Below are 18,440 nucleotides of genomic sequence, written 5' to 3'. Positions count from 1 at the left end.
ATGCATACAGGCGGAGTATACAGAGACGACAACGACACTGACACTGAAGGCAGTGAGCCCTGACACTATACAGCAACACAAGGCTCATTGACGTAATGTGTGTGTGTATAGATCTAACATTGCAGCATGTGCAGATAATACCACTACTATGTACTACAGTTTAGTATTGAAGGTAACTTGAAGTACTGAAGGTAAATAGTAAGGCCAATGTAGACACTGGAAGAGATCCCCAACAACACCATCACGTTTCAGACAGTGAGCCCTGGCACAATACAGCAACACGGTGCTCATGGAAGTAATGCGTATGTGTATAGATCTAAACATAGTAGGATGTGCAGATATTCCAACTATCCCAAAACTGTCATTGTAAAGACACCCGGTGTCAATACAGTCATTCTGCGGGATAGTTGGGTAGATTAGTGATTGAGGAGATTACTGATTAAGGAGTTTAGTAATTGAGGAGATTAGTGATTGAGGGGATCAGTGGTTGAGGAGATTAGTGATTGAGGAGATCAGTGATTGAGGATATCAGTGATTGAGGAGATCAGTGATTGAGGAGATAACTGATTCAGGAGATTAGTGGTTGAGGAGATCAGTGATTGAGGAGATAACTGATTGAGGAGATAGTTAAATTAGGAGATAAGTCGTTGAGGAGATCAGTCATTGAGGAGATCAGTCATTGAGGAGATTAGTCAGTGAGGAGTTTAGTGATTCAGGAGATTAGTGATTGATGAGATCAGCGATTGAGGAGATCAGTGATTCAGGAGATCAGTCATTGAGGAGATCAGTCATTGAGGAGATTAGTGATTGCGGAGATCAGTGATTGACGAGATTATTTGTGAGGAGATTAGAGATTGAGGAGATTAGTGATTGAGGACATGAGTGTTTGGGGAGATCAGTGATTGAGGAGCTTAGTGATTGAGGGAATAAGTGATTGAGGAGATCAGTGATTGAGGAAATCAGTGATTGAGGAATTTAATGTTGAGGAATTTAGCGGGTGAGGAGTTCAGTGATTGAGGAATTTAGTGATTGAGTCGATCAGTGATTGGGGAGATTAGTGATTGAGGAGATCAGTGATTGAGGAACTTAGTGATTGAGGCGTCCAGTGATTGAGGAGATCAGCGAATGAGGTGTTTAGTGATTGAGAAGATTAGTGATAGAGGAGATAAGTGATTGAGTAAGGTGTTCAATTACTGATCAATATTGCTGCTTATGACACCCCGACATCCTTGACTGATCGATATTGACGCTATTGATACCCACCACCACCATTGACTGATCGATATTGCTGCTACTGATACCCCGCCATCCTTGACTGATCGATATTGCTGCGATTGATACCCCGCCATCCTTGACTGATCGATATTGACGCTATATATTTGATAACCACCACCACCATTGACTGATCGATATTGACGCTAATGATACCCCGCCATCCTTGACTGATCGATATTGACGCTATTGATACCCTACACCACCATTGACTGATTGATATTGACGCTAATGATACCCCGCCATCCTTGACCTATCGATATTGACGCTATGGATACCAACCACAACCACTGACTGGTCGATATTGGCGCTAATGATACCCCGACATCCTTGACTGATCGATATTGACGCTATTGATACCCACCACCACCATTGACTGATTGATATTTGCGCTAATGATACCCCGCCATCCTTGACTGATCGCTATTGACGCTAATGATATCCCGCCATCCTTGACTAATCGATATTGGCATTATTGATACCCCGCCATCCTTGGCTCATCGATATTGGTGCTATTGATACCCCGCCATCCTTGACTGATCGATATTGACGCTATTGATACCCCACCATCCTTGACTGATCGATATTGACGCTATTGATACCCACCACCACCATTGACTGATTGATGTTGCTGCTAATGATACCCCGCCATCCTAGACTGATCGATATTGACGATATTGATACCCTACCATCCTTGACTGATCGATATTGACGCTATTGATACCCCGCCATCCTTGACTGATCGATATTGACGATATTGATACCCTTTCCATCCTTGCCTGATCGATATTGATGCTATTGATACCTAACCATCCTTGACTGATCGATATTGCTGCTATTGATACCCCGCCATCCTTGGCTGATCGATATTGCTGCTAATGATACCCTGCCTTCCTGGACTGATCGATATTGACGTTATTGATACCCTGCAACCCTAGACTGATCCATGTTGAGGCTATTGATACCCCGCCATCCTTGACTGATCGATATTGACACTATTGATACTCCACCATCCTAGACTGATCGATATTGACAATATTGATACCCCGCCATCCTTGACTAATCGATATTGCTGCTATTGATACCCCGCCATCCTTGACTGATGGATATTGACGCTATTGATACCCACCACCACCATTGACTGATTGATGTTGCTGCTAATGATACCCCGCCATCCTAGACTGATCGATATTGACGCTATTGATACCCTACCACCCTAGACTGATCGATGTTGAGACTATTGATACTCCGCCATCCTTGACTGATCGATATTGACGCTATTGATACCCACCACCACCATTGACTGATTGATGTTGCTGCTAATGATACCCCGCCATCCTTGACTGATCGATATTGGCACTATTGATACCCCACCATCCAAGACTGATCGATATTGACAATATTAATACCCCGTCATCCTTGACTGATCGATATTGACGCTATTGATACTCCACCATCCTTGACTGATCGATATTGACGCTATTGATACCCACCACCACCACTGACTGATTGATATTGCTGCTAATGATACCCCGCCATCCTAGACTGATCGATATTGACGCTATTGATACCCTGCCACCCTAGACAGATCGATCTTAAGGCTATTGATACCCCGCCATCCTTGACTGATCGATATTGACGATATTGATACCCCACTATCCTTGACTGATTGATATTGACGCTATTGATACCCACCATCCTTGACTGATCGAGATTGCTGCTATTGATACCCCGCCATCCTTGACTGATCGATACTGACGCTATTGATACCCCTCCACCCTTGACACAATCTACCCTCTAAACTACAACGGTCAAGCCTAGAGGTAACAAAGCCTAGTCCCCAGGCTACAACCGTCTACCATCCAGCTTACAACGACGTTCCCTCTGCCCTACCCAGTGATGGCTGTTGATCTTACCACGACAAGACTCTCCACGATGATGCCAATGTTGGTCCAGGGTAAGTGTGCCAACGACGTTCCCTCTGCCCTACCCGGTAATGGCTGTTGATCTAACGACGACAAGACTCTCCACGATGATGCCAATGTTGGTCCAGGGTAAGTGTGCTGGTGGGGTAGCCTAGTGGTTAAAGCGTTCGGTCGTCACGCCGATGACCTGGGTTCAATTCCCCACAAGGGTACGATGTGTGAAACCCATTTCTGGTATCACACACACACACACACACACACACACACTGTAATATTGCTGAATAATTGCTAAATGTGGCGTAAAACTAAACTCACTCAGCCAATGTGTGTGTTATTGGTGGTGAGCATGACTGTTTATGTACATTCCTACAGTATTTCGGGAATTACAAACTATACATATTTTGCCCAAGGCGCGCATGTGAAGTACATATAGAATCTCACCAACGATATCTCCTAGAAGATATCATATGAAGCAATATCACACAAGCAATATCTCCTGTGGAACACAGATTTGGATGATCAAGTTGTTGATCTTCCTCTCAGATGGGGTTGAACTGACCTCGCTGGTCATCCATGTGTCGCTGCTGGGACACGATACAGAACTTCAACTGCACCCACTCATTAAACCAGGCACACAATGTATACCATGACCCTACTAACCCATCACAAACACAGATATACACGGATATACACGGATTCCTTCCGTGTTTTATTTCATCCTGGCTTACACGAACACAGCACTTACATCCTGTCCTGCTGAAATTGACATGTTTGTTTTACAAGAACGTGTGTTAAAACGTCTGTCACTACTGTTCCTAACAGTCCGTTAGGTTATAGGCATTTGTCCGACTGAGTTGACGGAATCAAACTGTTCAGCAGATTGGTCAGATTGGACGTTCTACCTGTACAGCAGCAGAAGCAGAAGCGGGTAACAGAGACTGAAGACGGTCCAGTGGATCACTACTTACGCCGGTCAAGCGCTACCCGTTGTGACCAAACATTTCAAATGCATTGTGCGACGGTCCCATTGCTAGGGCTTCTTTACGCCATCACTGTCTGTGACGGCACTAACTACACAGATTTGCAACGCCTCCACGACAGTCTCCTCACCGACTACCGACTACCGACCAAACCTCCGTCCCGTCAACGACTCATCACGGACAGTGTTGGTCAACATGGACATTGCAGTATCCAATATCGCCACCCTTGACATCGCCGCTGAAAGTTTGGTCACGTGGTTGGAGCTCGTGGTCACGTGGACGGACAAGAGGTTGACATGGAATGCCGATCAGTACACAGATGTAAGAGCGATTGACTTTCCCAGACGTAAAGTATAGGTTCCAGATGTTCACGTCCTCAACGCCCACAGCAACAGGGACATCTTCGACGACGCTGACAACACTCTACAGGTAGGTTGCCCATTATAGGCTCTGTAAGGGGAGTTCGAGGAGCCTAATGGTTGAAGTGTTGCCTCGCCCTGGACACACGTCGCATTCAGGTTTTAGTGAGATAACCCACCAATTAACCACGCAAACAAAAATCACCCCACGCCGAATATACATTCATACCCCCACACGCACGCAATGTGCATGCATGCACATTCACGCACGCACACATACCAACACACACACCCAACCTTTCATCCACACAAACACACACCCAACTTTTCATCCACGCAAACATCCATCCAACCTTTCATCTAAACATTACTCTCATTTGTGCATTCCTTCGTGGATCAATGAAAGAATGAAGATAATCATAGAATATTCCGGTCTTTTCTTTTGCAGGTTTATCCTGATGGCATGGTCGAGTGGTATGTTGATCTGGAAACAAGAACACCATGTCCGGTTTCACTAGCGAGGTTTCCGTTTGATATACACACGTGTTCGGTCACTCTAACCACCGCCTATCATGGAGAAGTTGACGTCAACATCAGTGACGTGACCTTCACCGACGAGAAAGCCATCAAGACAGGTGAGTGGATGTTGACAACATCCTCCGCCAAGAGAGTAACCCTTGGCGAACACAGACCCAAGAGTGGAGTGACTGTATCGATGACCCTGCGACGTCATGGAGGTTACTATATCTTCAGTCTGATACTGCCCCTGTTTATTATTGCTGGCGCCAATCCTTGTGTGATCCTGGTCAAGTCCAATAGCGGGGAGAAGACGTCAACCGCTGTCACCCTCTTCCTGTCCTTTACGATCTTCATCACCACTCCTACCACAGTGGTCCCAGGGCATTCCCGTCTTCACAGTCATCGTCTACATGCAGTTCCTGTTCAGTTCAGGGATCGTGGCGTACTGCATTGTTTCACAACGGCTAAGTCAGAGAGACAAGCACAACAGACTGACGCGGATCCTGGCACATGTCCTCCTGAAGACAGGAAGGAAGAATGTTGTACAGCCAGCCACTACGACAGACGCTGATGATGGTGGCTCGGAACGTGACCCGGAGGAGTTCACCGACTTTCCTCAACTGGCGGATAAACTGGACAGTGTCGTATTTTATGTATGCACGCCGTTCTGGTTATGAGCTTCACCCTGCTGTCTCTCCTCGTTACATGATCGTTGATTTCAGCATCAAAACAATATCAGAAATGTATTCAGCACAAATACAGCGTGAGAGAACAACAATCAAAGTAATCATACACAACTACCATCTGTATTATAAATCAACTTCATTTACAAATCAATACAAACAAGTGCAGTAGACAATAGAGCGTCGATGGCAGTATCAGATGAAACACAATGTCAACTGGTCTTGTAATGTGAGATGATAAGGCATGCTCTTGCATCCAAATATAGTTTTGCAGAAACATACAGTCTATGCTTTTGTAGGGTAACGGGTCATTTCGTCCGAAATACGTTCACCCCAGCAAAGAAATATTATTGTTATCAACTATAAAATTGTTTCAATATTTTATTCATCCATGTATAGTGTCGAAACAGCATGTTCAGATTGTTTGATGTGTTGTAGTGGCTGTCTACTCACTAGTGGAGTGAGGTGTAGCCATTGGTTACAACGTTCGCTCGTCACACATCAGTGCTGTGCTGAAGCCCATTTCCGGTATCCCACCATGACAGTGCTGGAATATGTCTGGTAGCCTATAACCACACAACCGGTTACAACGTCAGTCCGGTATATAAGGGTTTTCAGTACGCTTTATACCTAGTTGGTCATCATTCAGTCATCTAAATACTCACAAGTGTGTCACCTCATACACTGGACATCTCTTTGTTAACTCTCACTCCGCAGTGTATGTGTATATATGTATATATGACAACGACTTGTGAACAGTGTTCAACTATATGACAACGACTTGTAAACAGTGTTTAACTATATGACAACGACTTGTAAACAGTGTTTAACTATATGACAACGACTTATAAACAGTGTTCAACTATATGACAACGACTTGTAAACAGTGTTTAACTATATGACAACGACTTGTAAACAGTGTTCAACTATATGACAACGACTTGTAAACAGTGTTTAACTACATGACAACGACTTGTGAACAGTGTTCAACTAAATGACAACGACTTGTAAACAGTGTTTAACTATATGACAACGACTTGTGAACAGTGTTCAACTATAAGACAACGATTTGTGAACAGTGTTCAACTATATGACAACGACTTGTAAACAGTGTTCAACTTTATGACAGCGACTTGTAAACGGTGTTAAACTATATCACGGCAGTTTGTAAACAGTGTTCAGTTATATGACAGTGGTTTGTAAACAGTGTTCAACTATATGACAGCAGTTTGTAAACAATGTTCAACTATATCACAGCAGTTTGTAAACAGTGTTCAACTATATCACAGAAGTTTGTAAACAGGGTTCAACTATATCACAGAAGTTTGTAAGCAGTTTTCAACTATATCACAGAAGTTTGTTAACAGTGTTCAACTATATGATAGCAGTTTGTAAACAGTGTCTAACTATTTGACAGAGACTTGTAAACAGTGTCTAACTATATGACAGCAGTTTGTAAACAGTGCTCAACTATATGACAGCAGCTTGTAAACAGTGTTCAACGATATGACGGTGGATTGTAAACAGTGTTCAACTATAAGGCAATGGCTTGTAAACAATGTTCAACTATATGACGGTGAATTGTAAACAGTGTTCATCTATATGACGTTGGATTGTAAACAGTGTTCAACTATAGGGCAACGGCTTGTAAACAGTGTTCTACTATATTACGTTGGATAGTAAACAGTGTTCAACTATATCACAGCAGTTTGTAAACAGAGTTCAACTGTATGACTTTGGATTGTAAACAGTGTTCAACTATAAGACAACGGCTTGTAAACAGTGTTCAACTATAAGGCAACGGGTTGTAAACAGTGTTCAGTTATATGACGATGGCTTGTAAACAGTGTTCAACTATATTTCGGCAGCTTCTAAACAGTGTTCAACTTTATGACGGAGTCCTTAGTTGAAAGATAGTCATGGTATATAGTGAAGCCTGATGGTGTTATCAGTAATTTGTGTTGCATTTTGGAAGGCCCGGGTAAAAACACATCAACAGAAGGAATCACCAAAACCAATAAACATGTGGGTAGCATGCACACATTTCTCGTGAAATCGAACATGCACGAATTGTCACCATAATTAGTGTGCACAAACACTGAGCCTATCACTCTTTGTTCAATGATGCCACGCGTAGCTCAAATTGAGAGAAACCAGACAATCAGACGTTTCAGATGTTGCCGTCATTTCAACGTAAACATAACCACGATTTACCGCCTCCATCTTCGATACAACGCAACAGACCACAGATGACCTTCCTCGTAGCGGTCGTCCTAGGGTCACCTCGGCAAGATCGGCACATTACCCACCAACACCAGCGAGATCTGTTCTTGTCTGCAAATCAAACTGTTCAAGATACTGGCACTATAGGAACACCTCAACGCCTTAGCTGGGACACTGTGATCCGACGCCTCCGTTCCAACAATCTCAGACGTCGCCGACCAGAGCGTCGTCCTGTTCCCCAACCACGGTAACGTCGTGCACGATTTCAGTGGGCACAGAGTCATCATCAGTGGCGTCATCGTGAGTGGAGACGTGTCATCTTCTTTGATGAGAGTCGATTTTGTGTGTCCCATGCAGACAGAAGAGTCAGAATGTTGCGGCGTCGAGGTGATCGTCTCGCTGACAGAAACGTTTTGGATCTACAACTGGTACGGGATTGGATTTAGTGCGAGACTTGGACCCACGTGCTTCCAGAATGTTGGTCAAGGTTGGGGACACGGCGTCACTGCTCAGCGTTATATCGACCAAATGACCAGACCCCACGTTGTTCCATTTTTCAAACAACGTCGTCAACACATTTTCCAGCAGGATAACACTTGTCTCCATGTCGCCAGAGCTACCATGGCCATTCTCCAACAATACAACAACTGTGTTCTACCGTGGCCAGAGCTACCATGGCCATTCTCCAACAATACAACATCTGTGTTCTACCGTGGCCAGAGCTACCATGGTCATTCTCCAACAGTACAACAACTGTGTTCTACCGTGGCCAGAGCTACCATGGCCATTCTCCAACAATACAACAACTGTGTTCTACCGTGGCCAGAGCTACCATGGCTATTCTCCAACAATACAACATCTGTGTTCTACCGTGGCCAGAGCTACCATGGTCATTCTCCAACAATACAACATCTGTGTTCTACCGTGGCCAGAGCTACCATGGCCATTCTCCAACAATACAACATCTGTGTTCTACCGTGGCCAGAGCTACCATGGCCATTCTCCAACAATACAACATCTGTGTTCTACCGTGGCCAGCCCCCAGTCCTGATCTGAATAACACTTGTGGGATGAGGTTAAATGGAGTCTGCACAATGTACGATCCAGTCTCCACAACTGCCGATGAACTTCGCACAGCTGCTCGGGGTTTGGGCAGAAGTATCCTTAGGGCCTTTACAAATCGTCTGATCCACTCAATGTACAGGAGATGTGGGGCCGTGATCAATGCTAATGGCGGTCACACTAGGTATGGACTGACATGGCTGGCCAGAAAGTGTGTAACCCCTTTACCTTTGGAATACTTAATGTCATCAGTCTTCGTTCACATTTGTGTATACCTGACCCTGTTGGTATTTCTTGTATTTAATGTTGAGAATTGCATACATGTATACTTTATACTAGACTTGTGTTGCTTTTGCGTGTGAGTATACCAGACCAAGAAATCGATATGCATCGTGACACCCGATGAGAGGCTTCGATAAAAACATTTAATTCGTAGAAGGTCTGGTCTGATTGTTCTCGACCAGTCCTATAAATATAGATAGTGCCGTTCCCCAGGAAAACATCTTCACCTGGACTGTAATATAACGTTCAAATGGAAACAGATTTCTAGACAGAACCGGTTAATGCGAAAGAAGTTATCGAGAGATCCCTGTAATTAAGAACGTAGTCCTCTAAGAGATCCCTGTAATTACGAACGTTGCCATCTCGGAAATCCCTGTAATTACGAACGTACCCATCTCAGAGATCCCCGTAAGATCCCTGTAATTACGAACGTAGCCATCTCAGAGATCCCTGTAAATACGAAAGTAGCCCTCTGAGAGATCCCTGTAATTACGGACGTAGTCACCTAAGAGATCCCTGCTAATTCGAACGTAGCCATCTGAGAGATCCCTGTTAATTCGAACATAGCCATCTCAGAGATCCCTGTAATTACGAACATACCCATCTCAGAGATCTCTGCTATTTCGAACGTAGCCATCTGAGAGATCCCTGCTAATTCGAACGTAGCCATCTGAGAGATCCCTGTTAATTACGAACGTAGCCATCTCAGAGATATATCCCTGTAATTACGAAAGTTGCCCTCTCAGACATCCCTGTAATTAAGAACGTAGTCATCTAAGAGATCCCTCCTAATTCGAACGTAGCAATCTCAGAGATCCCTGTATGATTCCTGTAATTACGAACGTAACCATTTCAGAGATCCCTGTAATTACGAACGTTGCCATCTCGGAAATCCCTGTAATTACGAACGTACCCATCTAAGAGATCCCTGTAAGATCCCTGTAATTACGAACGTAGCCATCTCAGAGATCCCTGTACATACGAAAGTAGCCCTCTGAGAGATCCCTGTAATTACGAACGTAGTCATCTAAAAGATCCCTGCTAATTCGAACGTAGCCATCTGAGAGATCCCTGTTAATTCGAACATAGCCATCTCAGAGATCCCTGTAATTACGAACATACCCATCTCAGAGATCTCTGCTATTTCGAACGTAGCCATCTGAGAGATCCCTACTAATTCGAACGTAGCCATCTGAGAGATCCCTTTATTCGAACGTAGCCATCTCAGAGATCCCTCCTAATTACGAACGTAGCCATCTCGGAGATTCCTGTAATTACGAACGTAGCCTTCTCGAAGATCCCTGTAACTACGAACTTAGCCATCTCAGAGATCACTGTAATTACGAACATAGCCATCTCAGAGATCTCTGTTAATTCGAACGTAGGGATTCCAACGTTATTCCCACATTAAAAACACTTCCGGGTAAACGGATGATATTCGTGTAATAAAGTCCGTCTGTACAAACAAAATGTTCTGGCTAACGTGATTTAAGTTTGATTTCTCTGTTCATGTTAGTAATTCTTCTACCGGGTATGTTGTCGGTCAACAGTGGGTTCAGTGGTATCTGCACCGTCATTTCAACTCGTAATCGTGTCCTTGACATATTGTCATATACAACGTTAGTTTTAAAACTCTGGGGGCGGTGGGGTAGCCTAGTGGTTAAAGCGTTGGCTCGTCACGCCGAAGACCCGGGTTCGAATCCCCGCATGGGTTCAATGTGTGAAGCCCATTTCTGGTGCTCCCCGCCGTGATGTTGCTGGAATATTGCTAAAAGTGGCGTAAAACCAAACTCAGTCAGTCAGTCAGTCAGTGTAATACTCTGCTCTCGTTTTTAATCATGTAATTCTGTTTGCACTGGCAGTATTATCCATAGTCATCTTTAGGATGGACCACCCACTATGGTATTTGTCATCTTTAGGATGGACCACCCACTATGGTATTGGTCATCTTTAGGATGGACCATCCACTATGGTATTGGTCATCTTTAGGATGGACCATCCACTATGGTATTTGTCATCTTTAGGATGGACCACCCACTATGGTATTTGTCATCTTTAGGATGGACCACCCGTTATGGTATTTGTCATCTTTAGGATGGACCACCCACTATGGTATTGGTCATCTTTAGGATGGACCATCCACTATGGTATTTGTCATCTTTAGGATGGACCACCCACTATGGTATTTGTCATCTTTAGGATGGACCACCCGTTATGGTATTTGGCATCTTTAGGATCGACCACCCACTGTGCTATTTGTCATTGTGTCACTCGTGAACATTGCTCCCGAGTTAGAATCGGTCACTCCTCTTCCCCCAGCAGATCCGAGTAAGAGCAATACTTCAGCAACCCCTTTTTATACACTAAAGACGAATATGCTTGTCACAGGAGGGGACGAGCGGGATCGGGTACTCAGGCCCACTGATGTATTTGATAGATGTCCCTAGATGTATGCTCATGGCGTCAATCATTGGACTGTCTGGTCCAGACTCTGTTGGGTGCGGCGTAAAACAATCAAACAAAGGAACAATGACGTCACACCTCCAGGGTAAACCACCACGTCTAGAGGATCTCCATGGCTGCGTATCTGTCACACCACCAGGGTAAACCACCACGTCTTGGCGGGTCTCCATGGCTGCGTATCTGTCACACCACCAGGGTAAACCACCATGTCTTGGCGGGTCTCCATGGCTGCGTATCTGTCACACCACCAGGTTAAACCACCACGTCTTGGTGGGTCTCCATGGCTGCGTATCTGTCACACCACCAGGGTAAACCACCACGTCTTGGCGGGTCTCCTTGGTTGCGTATCTGTCACACCACCAGGGTAAACCACCATGTCTTGGCGGGTCTCCATGGCTGCATATCTGTCACACCACCAGGGTAAACCACGTCTTGGCGAGTCTCCATGGCTGCGTATCTGTCACACCACCAGGGTAAACCACCACGTCTTGGCGGGTCTCCATGGCTGCGTATCTGTCACACCACCAGGGTAAACCACCACGTCTTGGCGGGTCTCCTTGGCTGCGTATCTGTCACACCACCAGGGTAAACCACCACGTCTTGGCGGGTCTCCATGGCTGCGTATCTGTCACACCACCAGGGTAAACCACCACGTCTTGGCGGGTCTCCTTGGCTGTGTATCTGTCACACCACCAGGGTAAACCACCATGTCTTGGCGGGTCTCCATGGCTGCATATCTGTCACACCACCAGAGTAAACCACCACGTCTTGGCGGGTCTCCATGGCTGCATATCTGTCACACCACCAGGGTAAACCACCACGTCTTGGCGGGTCTCCATGGCTGCATATCTGTCACACCACCAGGGTAAACCACCATGTCTTGGCGGGTCTCTATGGCTGCGTATCTGTCACACCACCAGAGTAAAGCACCATGTCTTGGTGGGTCTCCAGGCTGCGTATCTGTCACACCACCAGGGTAAACTACCACGTCTTGGCGGGTCTCTATGGCTGCGTATCTGTCACACCACCAGAGTAAACCACCACGTCTTGGCGGGTCTCCAGGGCTGTGTATCTACACATTGAATATTTTATGACCGCTTCATCCGCCATGTCCAGCAGTGTTGGTCAGGTGGCGTGTCGGGATGGCCTGTCTCCAGGCTGCTCGAGCTCAGCGTCGTTGTTGTTGTTGTTGTTTTTGTTGCTGTTGCTGCTGCTGAAAATACCATAAAAGTGATATAGCTAGTCCAATATTTGCTATTTGATCAGATATATGTCCACGGAAGCAGAACATAACACATTAAGTTTGTCTTTTTGTTTATCATGTCGAGCTTTGAACAACCTTCAAACCTGTTTCTACTACAATACGATATCAGAAGCTTAGAGTATATTTTGCTTTTTGTAAACGTTCAGAGGTTATTGTTGCACAGATAAAACATTCAGATATTATTGTTGTAGAGATAAAACGTTCAGATATTATTGTTGTACATATAAAACGTTCAGATATTATTGTTGCAGAGATAAAAGTTCAGATATTATTGTTGTAGAGATAAAACGTTGAGATATTATTGTTGCGCACATAAAACGTTCAGATATTAGTGTTGCACAGATAAAACGTTCAGATATTATTGATGCTCAGATATTATTGTTGCACAGATGAAACGTTCAGATATTATTGCTGCTAAGATAAAACGTTCAGATATCATTGTTGCTAAGATAAAACGTTCAGATATTATTAAGGCCGGGTGGGACAACTTAGGAATGGCCAGCGAGTCCTAACTTGACACACTGAAGGAAGCGAGCTACAAAGACATAATTTATATCATTGGAAAGATCTCGAGGAGATGAACCCAAAAAGTTCATGTGCCAGTGCGCTCACGTGTTCATAAGCTCACAAATGGGCTCTGAAAATGCATTTCTGCAGAAATTACTGGCAGAATTAATTTTTTCCGCAGAAATTTCTGGCAGATTTTTTTTTTACCGCAGAAATTTCTGGCAGAATTTTTTTTCCCGCAGAAATTTCTGGCAGAAATTTTCATTTCACTACCAGAATTGTCTTAATTGAAAATAATTAGACACCATCTTTGGATAATTCAATATGGACTTTCTTCAAATGATGTTGTTTTCTCCTGTAAACAACTTCAAGTGGGAGGGGAAATGGTTCCCAGAAGTAGATGGTTTAAACATATTTTTATTCCTAGAGAATCTGGTTTGGTAAACAAGCAGAACTCTGCTTATATCAATACCTCACCAGTACATATATCATTTAAACAAATACACAAGAACTTGATACAAAAAACCGACAAATTAAATCATATATGTGCGTTGTAGGTGCTTATAAACATTGAGCTTGCAGCTACACTTCATTAATTGATTGCATATAATTGTTAGTATAATTTGTCAAATCGTTTAGACTTATAGATGTATTGATGCAGGGACTCTATTATGTTCTTATTGGCGTTGTTGTTTGCCGGAGGTATTCCGTATAACACAGTTTGGAGATTGTGTCCATTTACATAGAAGTAGGTATTATTTCTAATAGCAGTGTATAACTTACATGTAAAAAGATAATGAACAGTATCTTCATTGTGGTATCCACAAGCGCATCCAGGGTTGTTAGAAATGTGTCTATTTACTTTATCCGCATTCAAATCACTACAGCCGAGCTTAAGTCGACAGTGTACGATCTGACAGAATCGACTGCCATAATTTAGATCTAGATAATTATTTGATTCATCATTTTTAAGCAGAGATTTGAATTCACCGATTGAGTTAGCGAATACTAAATTATCAGGTAATGAATTCCAAATTTTAATTGAGTCAGGTAGGAACGACTTTTCATATATTTTAGTCCTACAATTTATTGTTTGTAACTTAAATTTATTACGGAGATTATATTGACTGTTTTCGGAGACAAAGTTAGGGACAAGGTCACAGAGGTAGTCAGGTGCAAGATCGTTATTCATCTTGTAAAATGTATTAGTTTAATGTCGCGCCTCCTTTCTTTTAATGGTTTAGACTTTGTTTCGATATATAACCTATGATGACTAGTGCCACGAACTGCGCCGCATGTTGTACGAAGTGCATCTAGATGTAATCGTTCAAGAATAAGACACTGATCATTTGTACAATTATCCCAGATATGACAACAACAGTCAAATATCGGCATCACAAACGATTTGTACATGGTTTCTAGCGTTTTTCTGGAGAGGCGATATTTAAAACTTCGAAGACAATTTATCATAGGGCTGACTTTCTTAACAATATCTTCAATATGAGTTTTCCATCCACAATCACTCTGTAGAGTTATACCCAGGTGTTTATGACTTTCCACTTCTCGTATCAGGGTTTGGTTCATGTTCAAGGTCGGAATCGTGTCGTTTTTATGTTTACGAGAGAAATTGATTGTTTCGGTTTTATCAGGGTTGAAGGTAACTTGCCACTTGTCTGCCCAGCTAGAGATACGGTTTAAATCATCGTTCAGGCAGGATGCGGCAGTATCGTGATCATCTACAATTACGTAAAGTGAGGTGTCGTCAGCAAATAAACGTATGTGGCTTTTTATACCATCTACTAAATCATTTATGTATACAATAAAGAGTAGGGGTCCCAATACGGAACCTTGTGGGACGCCAGCAAGTACAGGTTTATAATCGGAACTGTATCCATTAATGACGACTTTTTGTGATCTGTTTTGTAAATAACTTTCAAACCAATTCAAAAGTGATCCACCAATGCCATAGCTTTTAAGTTTAGAAATGATGCCCTTGTGACATACCTTATCAAATGCCTTACTAATGTCACAAAAAAAAACAGCTCTGACCTCTTTACCTTCGTCAAGTCCTTTCGCTATGAAATCATACAAATAAGTTAATTGGTTAGCGGTAGAGTCGCCTGGCATAAAACCCGATTGTAAATTGGTTAAAATATCATTGTCTCTAAAGAAATTAAATACATGTTTAAAAACACATTTTTCTAAAACTTTAGACAAACAGCTCGTAAGTGCGACCGGTCTGTAATTGGAACATTCATTTACACTATTTTTTTTTTATGGAGGGGCATTACTGACGCTTCCTTCCAGACGGCTGGAAAAGTGAATTTGTGAAGAGACATATTAAATAGTTTTGTTAATAGAGGAGCTAAACCTTTCGCCATGGCTTTCAGAAATCTATTTCCTATTCCATCTGGTCCTGTAGCTTTTGATGGATCGAGAGAGAGGAGAATATCTTGAACTTCATCAAGTGTAAGATTGACTACATTTAGTGAGTCTGTAGTAAGTTCAAAATTACATTGGGGAGGTCGTAAATCTGAATTTTCTATTGTAGACTGACTCACAAAGAAATCATTCAAAACATTTGCAATGTCTACGGGGTCGTCGTAGATAATGTCATTTGATATGATTGGTGGAAAGTAGTTACTTTCAGACTTTTTGTTAAAGGTCACATGCAACGTAAAACACAACTTTGCAGATTCTGATATCTTTCGGTATGGACTTACCGAAACAAATCGTCAAAAATGCAAATTCAACTTATAAAGTTGAAAAATAACGCGATGAAAAAAAACGCGCGAAATCGGAGTTCAAACGTTTCACTAATTTTCCCCAGACTTTTCTGGGGAAAACGGGTTTCAACAGCTGGGCTGCGCTCATAGCACGTGCGCAAGTAAATAGGTTCGCGCAGCTTGGAAGCGGGTTGTCCGGTGAATACTCGGTGAAGGCTTTGGTGTGAGCTATTTTTCTAATGTTTTGTTGATATCTCACAGGCGCGAGCTTTTTATATGTTATGACAGTAAATTAACTGTTTATATAATTTCATTTATCTATTTCACCACACGTTCTTCTTACCGAGACACTTTCTCAGTTCGATACTTAAAAGCAATGTCATTATTTAGAATTTCTAACTGTGATATAGATATGACGTTGTCACAGACAAAACTCAATGTCTTGTTTTATTGACACCTGTGTGTCTGCCCGCCTGTCTGCTAATGACAATATTCAATACACAGCTGGTATCACTGACCACATGCAATTTGAACTTAACACCAATCAGGCTATACACCATAAACAAAACGCATTGATTTATGGCCCGAGTTCGGTCTCTGTCATATTATGTAATTACACAGACAGGCAGGTGTGATACTTGAACACATGACATGTTATGATGTCTGTTGATTGCAAAATGTTATACACAAAAAATGAGCATGTATTTACAAAACCCAACATCTCTATATATACACACACAATGAGCCGTGAGGGCATCTGCAAATGAACCAGCCGTTACACTTGAGTGCACACCCACCCGCTCTGACTGGGTTCGGTATCCCGGCTGCTTCGTTTCTTGGGAAGTAAACCGAAGTACACAATTTTGCACTTTTGATTTGCGATTGTACGCTTATAATTTTGTTTATATGTTTTTTTCATAACCAGCAATGTATATTATATGTCATGAATAAGTGATAATCGTGTTTTAATTATGTTTGATCTTTTGGTTGCATGTGACCTTTAATATATTGTTTTACCAAACGCCACCATGTTTTTGTACCCACCGTGGAATTTATCCTATCATCAATTTTGGAATCACATTTTCTTTTGGAAACGCGTATTAAGTTGACAACTTTGTTTCTGACTAATCGAAAATTAGCCCAGTCGGAACGACGGTTTCGATTTTTAGCTTTTTTTATGAAAACGATTTCGCTTCCGTATTGCAGAACGGATTTCGCTATTCATCCATACGGGATCTTTAGCTCTAACATTGACCAGTCTGTTTGGTGTACTGATGTTTAATATGTACTTTATCTTTTCCGTTAGGATTTCTACTGCAGTGTCAATGTTACCAGAGGAAAATATTTCTTTTTGATCAATTTCGTTAAGATGTCTTTGAACACACTCTTTATCCATAGATTTAAAATCGTACACAAGACTTTTAATAACAACATCAGTTTTTGAAATTTTATCTTTTACCGTTACGAAAATTGGACAATGATCACTGCATATAGGATCGAGTACGCCTGAGCTAAGCACGCTATTTTCATGGGTAACAAAAATCAAATCAATTAAAGTGCTAGAGCTATGCGTAATTCGTGTTGGTGCATTTATGATCTGGTTTATCCCACACAAACGTTTTAGCGTTTCAATTTTAATGTTGCTTTCATTTTGAATATCTATATTAAAGTCACCGGCAATAACAGTGAACATGTTTAAATCAATCGCCATATCAATTGATTGAACAATCAAATCCCAGTATTGTTCACTTTTGTCCGCGCGGTAAAATGTACCAATGAGATAATTTCTAGCTTTGCATTTAATTTTTTACCCATAACGCTTCAAGACCCGCAATGTCTAAAGCTTCCATACTCTCTACACATAAGTATTCTTTGACATAAATGGCCACGCCGCCGCCTCGTGTTAAACGGTCTTTTCTAAATGGAATGTGAAAACCTGGAATTAGTATATCATTGCTATTAATATTATCATTCAGCCAGGTTTCTGTTAAACATATCACATCAAAGTCTAAAAATTCTGCATGAATGATGTCAATTTTATCTTTAAGACTTCTGACATTGAGATGTAGTATCTCTAGGTTTCTATCATTATTTGGTCCCAGAAGTAGATCGCCGCACAAATCTTACAAGGCATATTTTAACATCTTATCAAGACGAAATGAAATAAAAATAATT

The 18,440-nt window shown here is 42.4% G+C and overlaps 1 protein-coding gene across 1 annotated transcript; it reads left to right on the top strand.

The window, feature by feature from the left end:
* The first annotated feature begins 4,372 nt into the window (after nt 1–4,372).
* On the top strand, nt 4,373–5,626 carry LOC124267983 (neuronal acetylcholine receptor subunit alpha-10-like). The gene is made up of 2 exons (XM_046702988.1): nt 4,373–4,498; nt 4,985–5,626. Exons 1-2 carry the CDS (start codon nt 4,373–4,375, stop codon nt 5,624–5,626), a joined length of 768 nt encoding a protein of 255 aa, XP_046558944.1.
* Nucleotides 5,627–18,440: the final 12,814 nt, after the last annotated feature.

Source organism: Haliotis rubra, unplaced genomic scaffold (assembly GCF_003918875.1).
Source record: "Haliotis rubra isolate DU_JTF1 unplaced genomic scaffold, ASM391887v1 Scf1351, whole genome shotgun sequence".
In the NCBI taxonomy this organism is placed as follows: domain Eukaryota; kingdom Metazoa; phylum Mollusca; class Gastropoda; order Lepetellida; family Haliotidae; genus Haliotis; species Haliotis rubra.
The sequence above is the reverse complement of the archived record's forward strand: the minus strand, read 5'-3'. Positions and strand labels throughout refer to the sequence as shown.